Genomic DNA, 17874 nt, shown 5'->3' with positions numbered 1-17874 from the left:
ATAATTAATTATGGAAACCAAGCTTTTCGGTTCGCTCTGCACCATTCCCATGCAAGCGATGGATGGTAAAGAGAGGAAAATAAAAATCCTACAATGTAACGTGCAGAGTCTGCGAAACAACGTAGGCGAGCTGGAAAGAATTGCAACAGACGAGAACATTGACATATTTTGCATTCAAGAAACGTGGTTAAAGAAAGACGCCAATGTTAGATTAAACTGCTTCCAATTATTTCGGGATGATAGGGAGGACGGTTACGGCGGTACTGCCATTGCGGTACACAAAAGCCTCGAGGCAAGCAGAATCACCAGCCATGCGATGTCGTGTTATGTGCAGACCACAGCCGTGTGCTTACCAAAGTTAAATCTGGTGATCTCCTCATCCTATGTCACTCCCAAAACTCCGCTAGCAGTTTTTAAAGCTGTGATGGAAGAGCTGTGCTCCAATCTGAGCCAGCACCGAAAGATCATCATTACAGGTGATTTTAACGCACATCATAGCTATTGGGGCGACCAGCCTACAGATAGTAGAGGAAGGCAACTACTCGAGTGTATGGACGAACATGACCTTGCCATAGTGACCAACAAGGAGGCCACATACATCCCCACCAACACCAGCCAACGGAATACGGCAATCGACGTGATGGCGTGTTCGTGCGACATCCTGCCCTATACCACCAGAAGGGTGGAGGATTTACACATCGGCACGAGCGATCACAGGGCAATTACGATTGAAACCCAGCTGGCTGTGCATAGGAAAAAGTGGGTCACCTATAAAAAGAGCAAAATCCTGAGCGAGGTGGGTCAACTGTCTTACAACCAGGACGCTGCCATCAGCCTTATCTGCAAGGATATCACGGGAATAATAAAAGGAAATCGTCGTACCTCCAAGTACGTGGCCAAAGCCTGGTGGAACGATGAGACTAACCGGGCTTGGGAGGAAAAAAATGAAGCCCGACGACAATACAGCAGACATAAGACCTTGCTTAACCACATAAACCTAAAAAAACAAACTGCTAGATTTAGATTTTTGAAAAAGAAGGGCAAAGATGACAGCCTAGGGAAAGCAGTGGATGACGTCACCCCGCAAACCAAACCCCATGCCTTATGGAAAATTGTCAACAGGGTGAAGGGACGCCCCGGTCACCACCAGGAGAATCCCATAATGAGCGATGAAGCGATGGCTAAGGATTTTCTTAAAATAAACTTCCCCACCGGCAGAAAAACGTCCGATGTGAGCTTACAAGCCCATGACTCTACGGGAGCGGGAGATTTCCTGAACCTGAAGAAATGGCGCCTCATTGTCACAAAAAAAAAGAACACCGCGCCAGGCTACGATAAAATAAGCTATGAGATTCTGAGGCAATTAAACGACGACACCACCCTCATGCTCATAAAGGACCTCAACAGAATGTGGGCACAGGGCAGGATTCCAAAGGTATTGAGGACAATTAAGATCGTGGCCATCCCCAAACCTGGAAAAGACCCCAACGACGTCCGAAACCTAAGACCAATTTCGCTACTCCCCACCATAATTAAGGCGGCAAACACGGAAGTGCATAAAATCATATTGGACACAATGGAGAAATACCGTTTTTTCCCGGACACTTCCGTGGGATTCAGGAGAAACTGCGCGACTACTTTGGCCACCAACATCCTAGTGAACCAAGTTTGCTTAAATAACGCCAAAAGAAAGATCACTGGTATCATTTTTATTGACCTTAAAAATGCATACAACAGTGTCGCAATATGCAAGCTACTCCGAATCCTCCAAGCCTACTTGATCCCTCCAGAGGCAGTGCGATGGATTAGAGCCTTTCTTCAGAACCGGACAATCGAAATGTGCGTCAATGGGAAAACCCTGAGAAGAACTGTGTCCGTCGGTCTTCCACAGGGAGACATCATGTCCCCAACGCTTTTTAACATTTACACAAGCCAATGCCACTCTCCGAATGGAGAAGTAATCCAATTCGCTGACGATTTTGCCATTATCCACTCAGGCCAATCGATACAAGCGGTAACAGCGAAACTACAGGCATCGGTCAACAGGCTCAAGGACCACCTAGACGAGCTAAACCTTGTGGTCAACATAGACAAATGCTGTGCGATGGTTTTCCCAAATTACGATCCTGGCTTGAGAATTAGAATAAACAATTCAGCGGTGCAAATTAACACCCAGCACAAGTTTTTGGGTGTGGTATTCGACCAAAAATTAAAATTCCATGAACACATTGAAGCTCTCAAGGAAAAAGCAAGTAAGCGACTGAACATCGTTAAGTGCTTATGCAATAAAAGTCATTCGGTCCATCCGGAAAGGGCCTTGCAACTTCATAGAGCACTTATCAGAGGCACTCTAGAATATGGCATCGCCTGCACCAGTAGAGCAAACAAAAATAAAATTGCATCTGTCAACACTGTAATTAACCAATCCCTAAGAAAGGTCACTGGTTGCTCCAAAACCACACCGATCAATACTTTGATGGCAATTGCTTCCGAGATTCCTTTTGAAATTAGACGCGAGTACTTAGTAGCAAAGGAGCTCGCGAAGACCTTGGCCCATGCGAAAATAAGTAGATCAACACTCGCCAGCTTCCAAAACATCAGTATATCCAACAAATCGTCGCCACAACACAGGGCATACGTTGATAACAATGAGAGTCTGGATATAGTAACAAAATACAGCTACAACGATGCCACGAACGGTGTTAGAAAGGAGGGAATCAGTCTATCAATCCCAGGGTTGGAGGGTAGCAAGAACAGTACGAACCCAGAAGCCCTAAGACAGATATGCAGGACCATGATGCAAACGCTGGAGGATAGTCCATCAATCTTCACTGACGGAAGCATCACTGAGCATGGCTGTGGTATTGGGATTGTAATTAAGGACCGAGCGACGGGACAAGAGGAGTTCAGCTTCAAAGTGAAGAACGCTACATCGATATGCACAGTGGAACTGCTAGCCATTGACAAGGCACTACACCTCGCCAAGATGAGAAGCCTTAAGGGGCCTATCATTTATACTGATAGTATGTCTTCTTGTCATATACTCCTGAAAGCTAGTGAAGATCTCTTCATGGATGAACTCATAAGCAACATCACTCACACCTGCTTGGAATTAGACGCGAAAATTCAATGGATCCCAAGTCATATCGGTATTCCTGGCAATGAAAAGGCCGATCACCTAGCCAAACTAGGCACTACAAGCCAGAATGCCATATGCAACAAAATAAGACTCAAGGATGTGATCCAAAGGCTAGAATCCAGAATGCGCTCAGAAGCGAATCAGTGGTACCGCGAAGCATGTGCTACAAAAGGAAAGAAATTTCAGCGCTTCCAAAATTGTATTGATAGGAAAATGTGGCACTATAGAATGTCCCTTTCCACCAGGGCAATTAAAACACTGAACAGACTAATAGCAGGACATGATTATGGTAACTTCTGGCTACACAAGATGAAACGTGCTCCTAACGGAAATTGTGAACTTTGTGATACCCCAGACACCGCGTCCCATAAGGTTTTCTTCTGTCGTAAATATGCAATTAATCGTGAGCAGAATCGGGACATTAAGTTGGATAAATTCATCAAATTCTGGAAGAACAAGAAGCAATGTAAAATGAAAGCAGTTTACGACTTTATCGTAGCTAATAGAATCTCGTTTTAAAGGAAAAGAATCAAAAAGCATCTATCAACCACCGAGTGAGCCCGGTATAAGGCTACGATCATAGGACGTGCTTCCAGCAGGAAATGGCTGGCAAGCCTGTCGACCAACGACGGTCGTGTGAATTCTCAACCCGTGATTATAAACAACAGCCCATATGACAGAAGGAGCGTTTCTTATTTAACGAGCGGTCAAAACAAAATCAATTGCTGCTCATCAAGTTAGATTCACCATAAAGGGCTTCCTGCCTTACGTAGGTCGGAGCATTTTCAGAAAATCGGGGCATATGGCCTTAGTTGCCGGTCCTTAATCCACAGAGGTCTACATCACCAGAGTAGCTGGCGAAGGCCCAGGAAGCTGGATTCAACAGCCGTACTGGTGTAAATCCTCGCAGACGAAGAAGAAGAAGAAGACTTCGTAGGACCGTATTTCATCAAGTTAATAAATTAGTCATTAACCATCCGCAAAGTGGTTAAGTGCACCACTGACTAAGTGCGGTGGATACCAGCTGTTCGTTGTGAAACAACTGTTTTTAAAACAATCATAAATAAAACGCACAGGTTTTAGCAGAGTGATCTGAAGATTGCTAGCTGCAGTACCTATTGCTTGTAGATAAAATGACTGAACTACCGAGACTTTCACGCGCGATGCGTGCCAATACCGATTTGGATATCGAACGGAACCTTACGAGTGATCCTAAAGAAAAGGCCGCCATACAACTGTTTCGCAAGAAGGAAACTACCAGGTCAGTAAAATCAGCAATATCTGTATCCAATGTACTTATTTTGGTTGTATCTCTTCGGCAGTGGCGTTACCTGGAAGGAATTGAAACTCTTCATCAATAGCAAATTGGATCAAAAATCTTCCGGAGTGCTTACGAAACAGCTGCGCGACCTCTGGGAGATGTGCCGAGAGATGGTTGGTTCGGAGGAGAACACGACATTGATAGACGAAGCAGCGATCTTAGTGTTGCGCTTGTTTTTGGACCAAAAAGTCGTTATGATGAAGCATTCGACTCAGCTGAAGAAAATGTTTGGTCAAGTACCGAACGCTCTTCTCAACAAAATGTGCTCGGTAAAACCGGAACACGTTGGTGTTCACAAACAGTGATTAACATTATACCTTTTCATTTTAGTTGGTATTCGAGATGAGTAGCAGTTTGAATACCGAATGTCGGGAGTACCTTGTAGAAAAGGAATATGCACAAAGTTCGGAAGAGCCGGAGCTTTTCGGAGAGCATATAGTTTGCAAGTATCCTGAGCGTAGAAAATATGATTTTAGCAAACTCACAGATCTTACTCCGGCGAAACCGTCCGAAGCTAAACCAGTCCAAACGTTCTCGATGAATTACGAAACTATACCGAAACCGCAAGCAGCAGCTGCAGTGCAGGCAGGACCATCAGGAAGTGCCGGTTCGAAACCACAATCTGAAAAGTATACGCGTAGCTGGTTGACCCAACAGATACCTCCGGATCTGGTGGACAATCTGATGGAACTACTGAAATCGGCGAAAACCAACGACGAGCTTCAGATGGATCTATTCGATTTTCTCGGTGTGCAATATCTGGACGTGATTCCGGAAATACTGCAAAATCGAAAGCATTTGATAGAATCCGTGAAAGCGCTGGACCAGATAAAGATGATGAAAAAAGTCCAAAAGAAGATGGAAGCATTGCAGCAAGGACCATCGTACCTACGGCCGGTAATGATACAATCTGAATCGGAGAAACAGTTGCGCAAGCAGGTGAACAAGGAGGAGAAGAAGCTTAAAAAGCTTCTCAACGAAGTAGGCGATGATGAGGAAGCTTGCGAGATAATCGATCCGCTAAAATTGCGGCTGAATTACCAGCAAAGTTTATTGCTAGTGGCCCAAACGAAACCTTTTCTTGGAGACCGAACGAGTACTGCTACAAGTTCCCGCCCAGCTAGCAAACCGATCAAATATCCCTTTGTTTTTGACTCGTACAGTGAAGCCCGTAGTCATGTGGGATTTATCGCTGGCAATAAGATTGTTCTTCCGGAAAATGTGGAAAGAAGCGATAATAAACTGTACGAGGAGGTGAAAATTCCCGCCACCGATCCACCTCCGTTGTCAATCGGGAGCAACAGAATTAAGATCAGTTCACTAGACGAGATCGGGCAGATCGCGTTCAAGGGTTGCGAGGAATTGAATCGCATCCAAAGTGTAGTGTTTGCGGCCGCCTACAATAGCAATGAGAATCTGCTGGTGTGTGCCCCGACCGGTGCTGGTAAAACGAACGTCGCTATGCTGACAATCGTCAACACGATCAGACAGTTTGTCGATCAGGGAGTTATTCATCGCGATCAGTTCAAGGTGGTGTACGTGGCGCCAATGAAAGCACTGGCAGCGGAAATGACGAGCAACTTCGGTCGACGACTTCAACCGTTGGGCATTTCCGTCCGAGAGCTAACCGGAGACATGCAGCTGACGAAAACGGAACTTTTGCAGACCCAAATGATAGTGACTACCCCGGAGAAGTGGGATGTCGTTACTAGAAAGGGTGCTGGCGATGTAGCGTTCATCAGTCTTGTCAAATTGCTCATCATTGACGAAGTACATCTACTGCACGGTGAGCGAGGTCCGGTAGTGGAGGCACTGGTGGCACGAACATTACGACTTGTGGAATCCTCTCAGAGCATGATTCGCATCGTGGGCCTTTCGGCCACCCTGCCCAATTACATTGATGTGGCTCGGTTCCTTAGAGTTAATCCAATGATTGGACTCTTCTTCTTTGATTCACGCTTCCGTCCCGTTCCGTTGAGTACGAATTTTATCGGTGTAAAGTCGTTGAATGCACTGAAACAGCTCTCGGACATGGACATGATTTGCTACGAACGATGCATCGACATGGTACGTCAGGGACATCAGGTGATGGTGTTTGTACACGCGCGTAATGCCACCGTTCGAACGGCCACGATGATCAAGGATCAAGCTCAACAAAGAGGACACATTAATCTGCTAGTTCCGGAAAGCAATCCCGAGTACGGAAGTGCGATAAAAGTTGTATCAAAGAGTCGCAACAAGCAATTTGTAGAACTGTTCCAAAACGGCTTGGCAATGCACCATGCCGGTATGTTACGTCAGGATCGAAATTTGGTAGAAAAGTATTTCGCGGACGGTCTAATCAAAGTGTTAGTATGTACGGCGACGCTTGCGTGGGGTGTCAACTTACCAGCGCATGCTGTTATTATCAAAGGGACTGAGATTTACGATTCTAAGCATGGTACGTTTGTTGATCTGGGCATACTAGATGTGCTGCAGATTTTTGGCCGTGCCGGACGACCGCAATACGATAAGAGTGGCGTAGGAACGATCATCACGACGCACGATAAGTTGAATCACTACCTATCCCTGCTGACAAACCAGTTCCCGATCGAGTCCAACTTTGTCCAGTGTTTGGTGGACAATCTAAACGCCGAGGTGACCCTCGGAACGATCAGTAACGTGGACGAGGCGATCGTTTGGTTGAGCTACACGTACCTCTTCGTGCGGATGCGCATGAACCCGCAATGCTACGGGCTAAACTATGACGATCTTAGGCACGATCCCTCGCTGGAGCTGAAACGCCGTCAGTTGATCCATAAGGCAGCCATGGAACTGGACAAGGCCAGAATGGTGCGTTACAACGAACGCACTGGTGATCTGAATGTCACGGACCTTGGACGCACGGCATCCCATTTCTACATCAAGTACGACACGGTCGAGGTATTCAACGAGATGCTCAAACCGATCATGACCGATGCCGACATCCTGCAGATGATGGCCAATGCGCAAGAGTTCCAGCAGCTGAAGGTTCGCGACGACGAGATGGATGAATTGGACGAACTGACGCACGTGTGCTGTGAGGTGCAGGTTCGTGGTGGTAGTGAAAATATCCACGGCAAAGTCAACATCCTTATGCAGACGTACCTCTCGAAGGGGTTCGTTCGCTCATTTTCCCTAATGTCGGACATGTCATACATTACGCAAAACGCGGTGCGAATTGCGCGAGCACTCTTCACCATTGTGCTGCGGGCCAATAATCCCATCTTGGCCGGGCGCATGCTAAACGTAAGCAAAATGTTTGAAAAACAGATGTGGGAGTCTCAGACGCCAATGTATCAGTTTGGCATTCTACCGTTAGATGTGGTAGAGAAGATTGAAAAGCGAGGGCTCAGCATTCTGGCCCTGCGGGACATGGAGGAAAAGGAAATTGGTGACTTCTTACGCAATCACCGGTATGCCAAGATGGTCAAACGTTGTGCGGAAGAGTTCCCGATGCTTGAAATTGAGGCTACCCTGCAGCCCATCACACGAACGGTTCTCCGGATTCGTGTATTTATACGAGCATCGTTCCGGTGGAACGATCGCGTGCACGGGAAGACGGCGGAATCGTTCTGGATTTGGATAGAGGATCCGGAAAGCAACTACATCTATCACTCTGAGTACTTCCAAATCACCAAACGGCAAACGGTTCGGCAGGAAGAGCAAGAACTCATCATGACCATCCCTCTGAAGGACCCGTTGCCCCCACAGTATTACATTCGTGTCGCTAGTGACACCTGGCTCGGCAGTAACAACCTGGTGCCGCTGTCCTTCAAGCATCTAATCCTCCCGGAAGTACACCCACCTCATACGGAACTATTACCTCTGCAGCCCCTACCGGTGACGGTGCTAAACAATCGAAAGTTTGAATCGCTCTACAGCTTCACCCATTACAATCCCATTCAGACGCAAATTTTCCACTGCCTCTACCACACGGACAACAATGTACTATTGGGCGCACCGACCGGTTCGGGAAAAACGATCGCTGCCGAGATGGCAATGTTCCGCGTGTTTCGCCTGCTTCCCACTGGCAAGGTGGTTTACATAGCGCCACTGAAGGCACTGGTGAAGGAACGCATGGACGACTGGAAGGTACGGATCGAGAAGAAGCTAGGCAAAAAGGTGGTTGAACTGACGGGTGATGTTACGCCGGACATTCGCGCAATCAAAGAGTCATCGGTGATCGTGACTACCCCTGAGAAATGGGACGGCATAAGTCGCTCGTGGCAGACGCGAGACTACGTTCGGGATGTGGCGTTGATAGTGATTGACGAAATACATCTGCTGGGAGAAGATCGTGGCCCGGTGCTAGAGGTGATCGTCTCACGAATGAACTTTATTTCCTCCCATACCGAGCGTACGGTGCGGATAGTAGGTCTGTCGACAGCGCTGGCGAATGCAAAAGATTTGGCCAATTGGCTCGGCATAGGGATGATGGGGCTTTACAACTTTAAACCTTCCGTACGACCCGTTCCCTTGTCGGTGCATATTCAGGGTTTCCCGGGAAAGCATTACTGCCCGCGTATGGCTACGATGAATCGACCCGCGTTTCAGGCCATTCGGCAGTACTCTCCGTGTACACCCGCGCTAATCTTTGTGGCTTCGCGTAGGCAGACCCGTCTCACTGCCCTCGATCTCATTGCATTCCTCGCGGGGGAAGATAACCCGAAGCAGTTCTTGCACACCTCCGAGGAAGAAATGGAGCAAATTCTTCAGAACGTCCGAGACAGTAATTTGCGTCTGACGCTTGCGTTCGGAATCGGAATGCACCATGCCGGATTGCAGGAACGCGATCGTAAGACGGCCGAGGAATTGTTCTTGAACCGGAAAATACAGATCCTTATCGCTACGGCTACGCTGGCGTGGGGAGTGAATCTTCCCGCACATCTCGTCATCATCAAAGGCACGGAGTACTACGATGGCAAATTGAAGCGTTACGTCGACATGCCCATCACAGACGTACTGCAAATGATGGGACGTGCGGGTCGACCTCAGTTTGGCAACGAAGGTATCGCCTGCGTGTACGTGCAGGACTCTAAGAAAAACTTCTACAAAAAGTTCCTCTACGACCCGTTCCCCGTGGAGTCCAGCCTTCTCGCGGTTCTGCCCGATCACGTGAATGCGGAGATCGTATCGGGTACGCTGCAAACGAAGCAAAGTGTGCTGGATTACCTAACCTGGACCTACTTCTACCGGCGTTTACTGCGGAACCCAACCTACTACGGGCTGGAGAGTACGGAAATGGAGAATATCAATTACTTCCTGTCGGAACTGATAGAAACTGTGCTTGATAAACTGATACGTGCCGGTTGTGTGCTAATGGAGGAAGATAACCGCACGCTCAGGCCCACCTCGATGGGGCGCATTTCATCCTATTACTATCTATCGCATGTGACGATGCGTCACTTTGCCGACACGTTACGGCCCGATTTAAGCATGGAAGAGTTGCTTCGGGCAATGGCGGACGCCGCAGAATTCGAAGAACACCCCGTGCGCCACAATGAGGATTTGTACAACGCGTAAGGGCAGAGATTTGGAGTTCTGCAAAACAAATGGCAATTGCTTACCTTGGATTTTTTTCCTCTTCATGTTTTCACAGAGACTTGGCGAAATTGTGCCCCCTTAAGGTTGATCCCTTGACGGTGGACAACCCACACACGAAGGTGTTTTTATTGCTACAGGCGCACCTTTCCCGATTGCCCCTACCCAACTCTGATTACGGAACCGACACGAAATCGGTGCTTGATCAATCGATACGAATTTTACAGGTATATCACTTTGACTATGCATTTCACCATCGAACCGGCTTTTTCTTTGTTTAATACGACTGACTAGGCTGGGAGAAACATTCCACGAACTTGTAATTAGTCATGGATGTTTCTTACGGATTTGGTTTATAGCTGAATGTGAATTACATCAACAATTTCAAATATTCATTCGTAGGCCATGATTGATATCAGTGCGGAAAGAGGATGGCTTGCTACGACATTGCGCATACAGCAATTGATGCAGTGCATCATCCAAGCACGCTGGTTGGAGGATCCGGTAGTTATGACGCTACCGAACGTAGAATCGTACAACGCATCGGTTTTCAATCACATAAAAACCGAGTAAGCAATTGCTAAGATTGTCACTAGAAGAAGTTGAATGTGTAATTGAAATTGTTTTTGTCGTGTTCTCGTTTCCTTAGATTACCTTTCCTTACGCTTCCGGCGCTGAAGGATAAATGCAATCGAAAGTATGAAAAGTTGGCAGCCCCCCTGAGACAAGAGTTTGAGGAACCGGAAATCGAACAGATTTACAAAGTGATAAGCGAGCTGCCGTCTCTCAATGTGCAGATTTCGGTACGCGGGCCGTACGGCACGAAGGGAGATGTGGACCGTTCGGTTCAGCAGCCTCCAACCCGCGAGCAGTGGATGGAGCTGTACGCTGATCAGGAATACGTTGTGTGTGTGCAGCTGATACGTTTAGGATCATTCGACTCACTCAACGTGCACTGTCCAAAGTTCCCCAAGGGAAAGGATGAAGGATGGTTTTTAACATTAGGCCATCAAGCCGAGGGTGAGGTGATTGCCTTGAAGCGGTGTGTGTATCGTAGCAACAGGAGCACGCATCAGTTGTGCTTTTACGCACCGTCACGCGTTGGTAAGTGTCTTGTGCGTAATTTGCCTTCCGTGAATTAAATCATTCTTCTTTTTTTCAGGACGCTGCATATATACAGTGTACCTTATGTCGGATGGCTACATAGGACTAGATCAGCAATACAACATCCAGATTGAAGTGGTGACCCCACCGGAAGGAAGTGTTGGGGCCACAAGTGTCTTTGCCAAGGGTGAAGGTTTTTGGTGAATTGATAGAGACTGAGCAATGGCTATTGGGGAGGAAATATATTTATCAAAAAAGAAGTTCCAGCGTCGCTGGTAACTCCAGAACACATCGTCATTCGTGCTAAAGGGAGATTTTTCATTAAAGAAATGAAATAAGGTAAGTATGAACTGTACGTACTTTCTTCGGCGTCAATAAAAATATATATTTTATTAGAAATTCGACTGTTTGCATACTCCACATTCACAGTGTAGCTTTCGTACTGAATCGTCGGCTTAACTGTTTCTCGTTTGAAACCCAAACTGGTGGAATACATACATCTAAGCAACGGTTAGAGAGCGCCATTGCAACGCACTCTTTTGTCCTCCGTTCAAGATCGTGCAACTTTAATAATTCGTTTCTAACAATCATGCAAAGGATTGGTAACGACATTTTGATTTATTGCACGCCTAGCATCTTCTTTTTGCTATTGCCTTGTGTCTTAATCTAAAAGTCTTCTGGCCGTGGTCGGTCATTACTGAGGCAATTGCTCGGCCAGAGGAGGCCTCTTCATTTGGCTTTGAGTTGCTATAGTGCCCTCATTGGCGTTGGGGTTCCCTTATTGATGGTAAATGTCGGGGTTTACTATCAACCACCCATTTAGGTGCGTACAATATGTACTACGTAATGAATGTAATACGCCATCAGGTTTCTCTGTCTCTTCCCTGGCATTTTATCTTATTTTAGAGACCCGTCTTCTTTGGTTGTTGCAAGCAATTGAGCAATTACGTTGTCTTACAATCAGACAGAAGTTGGGCCCCTATACGCTTTAGTCTCTTAACTCCTAAGTTTTGTCTTCATATAGCTCCTAGAAGAAATAACTGTGTCCACTAACTCTATATCAATCCTGAGAACTACCACTGGAGCTGATCAAATTACCAGCGCTGAACGTCTAGACAGCACCCCATCGAAATACTTTCACAATGCTGTCACTTCCGATTCACAAAAAGATTCAATGACACGTTTAACCTCTTCAGGGTTTTCCTCTTGCTCTTCGATTCCCTCGAACGTGCCCAATTTTTCCCCAACTTTCACTCTCTGTCCGGGAAACAAATTGAATCTGAAAATCATAAGATAAAAAGAAATTTAACCGATGATTGCGTTTGAAGGAACACGAATGGCTTGTGTGGCCACTTACTTGAACTCTTTTGGAGCCTCGAAGATGAGCACGATCGTACTTCCCATGCGGAACTGACCTACCAGCTCCCCTTTTTCCAGGTACTTGTCATTAGGTAGCTCCAGCTCGTCAAAGGTTTTCTTCTTCTTACATTTATTGGTCTTCAGTTTTTCGTCCATGAAAATTTCCACCGATCCAACATTGGTAGCTCCTAAAACGTAGCATAAGAAATTTCGATCAGCAACATGATTCATTGACTTTTACGAGAATCCCATGACCCGGATCTGCACGGATCTTCTCACGCCACCCGACGATGCCGATCACTCATGCCAGCTGAACATTGGCTTATCAGGCTCCATTCATAGCGTAACGGGATTCCAGCTACGATCGTACGATCGTGTATCGCGTGTCATGGGGTACATCCCGGATCCCGGAGGTACGGGAGAGGATCACAAATTGATAGTGATTACAGCATCGGTTAATTTCTTATCAACCGAACGCCGCAGACCACGAGGAACGAACGTATGATTTTCACCTTTGCCGGCGAATCGGCGTTGGGTGATAATCTAATTAAACCTCTTTTCATTCGCTAACGGCACAGAGAGATCCGGGTCTCGTGGGCTCTGAGAATTGAACTTACCGACTGCAGTGTAGCTGAAAAACCCATGCTTCCACTTTCCGATGTATACGGCGCGCTCGTTCAGACAGAAAAGTCCGGGGATCCAACCGGCAATTTTGGGGCTCACGGAAAGCAGTTCGCCGGAAAAGTGCCGACGCAGTTCCGGTTTCCAGAGTGCAGGAGAGTGAAAGCGATGGTAATCACCCGGTGCGAGATAGATGACGCACTGATAAAGCACACTGTCGGGAGATGCCTTTTTCTTCACCTTCTCCACCATGTCCGTTGCGTCCTTTTTGCACCACGATGGTGGTCCAAGGAAGGCCTCTAAACTGTATGATACACCTTTAACCTACAATGTGGAAAAAAATGATGGAATGAAAGGAATTATGCTGTCGATGCTTGAGATATGATTGTGAGTCTTACCTGTTCAATGAGGTTCGAGCTGGCCGCACCAAAATGAAGTATCCGTCCGTCGCACGGAGACACAAAGCAGGTTTTTGGGTCGATGGGTCGTGCGTCTTCTTTAAGTGGGCGGGTAAAGAACTCCCCTAAACTCTTGTACTCTCTGCATTGGTTGAAACAAAAGGGACACAAAACTATGGTTAGTGTCTGATACAAGATTTTCGAGAAATTCTTAGTATATACAGAACCAATACCAACGTTCACACCGTAGAATTTAAGCAGAAAAGCAAAGGTTGAATTTTGAACACTCGTCAGGCGACAATAACAGTTTCTTTTTAAAAATTTTGTTTTAAAAAAAAAGTTATCTTCCAAAAAGTTTGATAGAAGGATGCAGCATTGTTTTTTATTCGAACACAGTCGAGAGAGCAAAGAAAATGGCAGTTAAAAAACAAAGCAAGCAGTTAAGAAGCACAAGAAACAAACCCACCAACACCAACGATTAGAAAAAAATCGTTTGCATCAATCGTAAACGTAGTGTATATTACCTTTTTCATATTCAATATCTGAAAGATTTGCAGTTACTTCAAACGACGATCACTTCCAACAGTTCGAACATGTCTCTAACAAAGCTAAACGTGTTTAACAGGTACTTACTTGAAATCTGCTGCGGCCGCCTCTTCCATCTTCACGCCGAAAGTGTTCGAATATAGACCGTACACCATGGGGCGTGCGGGTTTGGGAACCTTCCGGTCGGCCACCCAACCGAATGCGCGGCTCATGAGTCGCAGTGGTAGTGAGCAGTACATTTTCGCCTACAATTAAAAATGGTCGGTGGGTCGGTTAGGATATAACAGACTTCCTGTCACCACCAGAGCTTGTCCCAAAAAAATTGGACGGCCGGCCACACTCACCTGCCATTTTGCAGCGGTACGCGGGAGGCCCTTCTTATCGAGTTCACGATTGTGAAGGTGCCACTTGGCCGCCACCACCATACAGATACCGATTGGGGTCCAACGAAGGAAGACACCGCGCCAAGTTAGCCAACCGCCGGCTAGTAGTAACCACCAATCCAAAACCGATAATATAGTCCAACCTGCACCCGCCTTCCAACTCCACTTTCTGTAAACTTTGCTACGCGATTTACCTGTCGTCGACTGATGATATTGTTGTTGCTGCTGATGCTGCTGCTGATGCTGCTGATGCTGTTGCTGCTGCTGCTGATGGTGGTTGGTGGATGCTGAAGTAAGTTGTCGGCTACCATAAATTGCCCATCGCGTGGACCACTGCCGGGGGTTCGGTTTGAAGGCGACCGCCCTGGTGAACCTGGTGGCGAGTCCGAAAAGAAGCCAAGAAATGGCGAAACAGATGTTTAGAGACAGATTTTTCTGGTAGGCGAAGGTCGGCATTCTTTTCGGCGGAACGTCCTCCTCAGGGCGGCCAGTATGATATTCTGACTCGGTATTCCAAATTTTGCACGATCAATTGCTACTACTAACTGCCCCCGTCCCAAGTGAAACAAAAACTGCCTGGACACTCACACTGCCACTTCAATCAGACGAATCCCGCACCACGTTTGGATGCTTCTCCCACGTCTCCCACCGACGTTTACCCTGGTGGAGGTCTCGGGCTCCTCAATTGGTTAATTTAATATCAGCACAACGATTGGTGAGATATCCACACATGTTGCTCTGTTGCTTGGCGTTTGTCCCCGAGAACTACGCGAAACGCGAAAATCTAATCAAACGAACCACATCAATGCCACTTTCCTCCGTCGCGTGATGCTGAAGTCGTGCACTGCTACTGGATACTGTGGACAAGTGGCCGCGCGCCATCCATTTGTGCCGTCGACAATAGATTGCCCGCTACCCACCAACCCTCCCTCCGTTGGTTTCCGTTTTCCTTTTCATTTTGTCCTTTGCTACAACCATGTGTGGTGGCACCAACTTCTGCCACCTGCCACAGCTGACGTCGGAAAATGTGGGTGAAAAAAGAAGCCGCTGGACGAAAATAACTGTCCAACGGAAGCCCAACGTCCTATATCACGTGTTAGGCCCTGCTTTGCCTACCGTGTGCGGATTGGGAAGGCCTTAAGCGGAACTGGTAAAGTTGCAGACAGGATGACATTGACGAACCGACGCAACACGTGCGGGGTGTACGGTGCTTCGGCAACATGCACTAATTCGAACCACAGTGGAGCCTTCGAAAATGTATCGATTTTCGCAAAGCGAACATCGGGCACTCGGGCTGTTTTTCTCCCAAAATATGTGGCATCGGTAGAGTTTGAGGACACTTGTTGTACGCGTGAAACTTCTGTAATCGGTAGGTGACGCCAACCGTTTATCGTTTGCCAATATCGTAGGGCAGGGAAAAGCTCAGTATCAAATAGCAGTTAGATTAAACACGGTAATGATAAGAAACCCCCCCATCCTCTCGAAAGGGAACCGAACTTCCACCGTGAAGCTGAGAAGAGGATATTTTACAAACAAATGAGACGGGGTATTCACACAAGGGAACAACAACCACACTAAAGAGTCACTAAACGCACCTGACTTGGTTGTTTTTTTTTATCAGTTACTACTTTTTCAAACACTCAAATGGCACACATTAGTCACTAGACAAACAACTAGGCTTTTCCTCGTGAAGCAACCGGTGGGATGAAGTTGCAGTTTTTATCAACCGATAATAACCCTTCGCACGAGGACAACCTTGCGGTTCGGCCACAATCAATCAACTGTGCCCACCGGAGGAAACGGTATGCCGTTATATTTTGGCGATATTGGCGTTATCTAGTTGCGGGAGGGGTTATAAACCCCGCGGCCAAAATGAGCCGCTTGGGCCGTACGCGTCATCCTAATATCGAATGATTAATGGCAAACGAGGGTATCCTACCTTATGGCCACTCTATACCCGGGGCCTAGTTCTCGCGCGCCTGGATGTCTATAGGACTATAGTCTACTAGAAAACAAAGACATGTTTTAAAGAATGTCACAAAAAACAACCCTTAGTCTAAGGATATGCTTATAAGGGGGTTTCAAAGACATGCGAAAAGATAAGGATAAAGAAAGCTTATCCCTGTGCTATCAGTGCCCACGCTATCTGCAAACCGGAAGAGCACGCTTTATCTTTTTATTGTAAGCTCCGATAACAACTTACTGATTCGACGAGGAAAATTATGAAATGATGGAAATGAGCGGGTATTCCCAAACATGGACAGGAAATGATGATTGCATGTGCGTGTTTGTCTAGTAACCTATCTGGGTCTTGTTTTTAGCATGAATTTGTACGGATTGCCTTCTTTCCTGAGTTCCCATGATTATGATTGGAATTATCCGAGAAGGTTTATTTTTGATACAGTTTCAAAAAATTTGAAATTACAACTTGTTACAAACATTTATTGGTAATATGCACGTGCACGTCATAGCCAACAATAATGTTTTGAATCCGGCAGACGGGAACCTTCTAAGATGGTTGTATAATTGAGACATTGAGACAAGTTCTGCCCAAGAAGGTTTGGATCGGTGTCATAAGAACATGTTAAAGATCAACGAAAGAGAGAGTTGCATCTGGTAGGCTCTGCCTTGTTTAGATCGTGAGCGATGTTCCGCATCATGGACTCGCTTGATTGAGGGAAAGAAAGAAGAGAATGACCTAAGCAGAGACATAAGAAAACCGGATTCCTTTGTTCGTCTTGCGCATATTTCAAAGATCATTTGGTTAAATTTTAAGTGGATAAGTCGAAATAATTCATTACAAATAACCCTGCCGTTCTCTACAGAACAATGTTTCGTAATGCATAGAATCTTGAATGAAAAATACTTACAACCGATATTTAGGCATAAACACAGCCATCTCGACTGAAAACTGGCGTCAATTGGACGCTCCGAAGGGCGAGATATGGGGGCAATGTAATTATGTTGCTGTTTGCAGAGAACAGCTGATGCTTCGACGCACTCTTCTTCCCAAGCACTCGATCACTTTACGCACTGATTGCTCCTGATAAACACATGCACTTTGATGCTCTAATGCTTCCCGCCCGCGTATAGTTGCACACTTTCATTCACTTTTACCGACGGCCTGCTCAATCCTTGAAGTTGGAGAGCTATGCAGCAGCACAATTATGATCGGCGGCTACCGTCTTCCGTGGCTGATGAATATGATCTGACGAAAAGAAAGGCGGATTATGATCGGATCGTTTCATCACATCATCTGACAGCTAGCATAATATTTACCTTTTGACCAAGGTTCCTTGAACAAAGCTTCAAACATCGATTGTGACAAGTTGAAATAATCAGTTCCAGTTCGGTAGTGCATCAGAGCGGATGTTAGCAGTGCATAGTTTTCCTGAAAGGGTTAGCGGAAAAGTAAGGTTACGGCACGACCGCGTGGTGACG

The 17874-nt window shown here is 46.5% G+C and overlaps 2 protein-coding genes across 3 annotated transcripts; one reads left to right on the top strand and one right to left on the bottom strand.

Moving 5' to 3' along the window:
• The first annotated feature begins 4140 nt into the window (after window positions 1-4140).
• On the top strand, window positions 4141-11784 carry LOC131271598 (activating signal cointegrator 1 complex subunit 3). The gene is made up of 7 exons (XM_058273084.1): window positions 4141-4400; window positions 4462-4729; window positions 4791-10000; window positions 10081-10249; window positions 10425-10591; window positions 10672-11126; window positions 11185-11784. Exons 1-7 carry the CDS (start codon window positions 4273-4275, stop codon window positions 11328-11330), a joined length of 6543 nt encoding a protein of 2180 aa, XP_058129067.1. The 5' UTR covers window positions 4141-4272; the 3' UTR covers window positions 11331-11784.
• On the bottom strand, window positions 11487-17619 carry LOC131271599 (phosphatidylserine decarboxylase proenzyme, mitochondrial). Of its 2 annotated transcripts, XM_058273086.1 has the most exons (8): window positions 17304-17619; window positions 14628-14806; window positions 14395-14534; window positions 14138-14295; window positions 13505-13646; window positions 13103-13430; window positions 12484-12673; window positions 11487-12405 (listed from the first exon to the last, which is right to left on the bottom strand). In XM_058273086.1, exons 1-8 carry the CDS (start codon window positions 17330-17332, stop codon window positions 12264-12266), a joined length of 1308 nt encoding a protein of 435 aa, XP_058129069.1. In that variant the 5' UTR covers window positions 17333-17619; the 3' UTR covers window positions 11487-12263. The 2 variants fall into 2 exon arrangements, with proteins under 2 accessions (XP_058129069.1, XP_058129068.1); XM_058273085.1 differs by having other exon boundaries at window positions 14395-14806.
• Window positions 17620-17874: the final 255 nt, after the last annotated feature.

Source organism: Anopheles coustani, chromosome 3, assembly GCF_943734705.1.
Source record: "Anopheles coustani chromosome 3, idAnoCousDA_361_x.2, whole genome shotgun sequence".
Lineage (NCBI taxonomy): Eukaryota > Metazoa > Arthropoda > Insecta > Diptera > Culicidae > Anopheles > Anopheles coustani.
The sequence above is the reverse complement of the archived record's forward strand: the minus strand, read 5'-3'. Positions and strand labels throughout refer to the sequence as shown.

Coding starts and splice junctions, on each gene's coding strand:
- LOC131271599 (XM_058273085.1), bottom strand. CDS start 17,332: ATGGCTGTGTTTATGCCTAAATATCGGTT. Junction 14,296..14,394: donor GTACCGCTGCAAAATGGCAG/GTGAGTGTGGCC, acceptor TTTTAATTGTAG/GCGAAAATGTACTGCTCACT. Junction 12,674..13,102: donor TTTCAGCTACACTGCAGTCG/GTAAGTTCAATT, acceptor GCTACGTTTTAG/GAGCTACCAATGTTGGATCG.
- LOC131271598 (XM_058273084.1), top strand. CDS start 4,273: ATGACTGAACTACCGAGACTTTCACGCGCGATGCGTGCCAATACCGAT. Junction 4,401..4,461: donor CGCAAGAAGGAAACTACCAG/GTCAGTAAAATC, acceptor TCTCTTCGGCAG/TGGCGTTACCTGGAAGGAAT. Junction 4,730..4,790: donor TTCTCAACAAAATGTGCTCG/GTAAAACCGGAA, acceptor TTTTCATTTTAG/TTGGTATTCGAGATGAGTAG.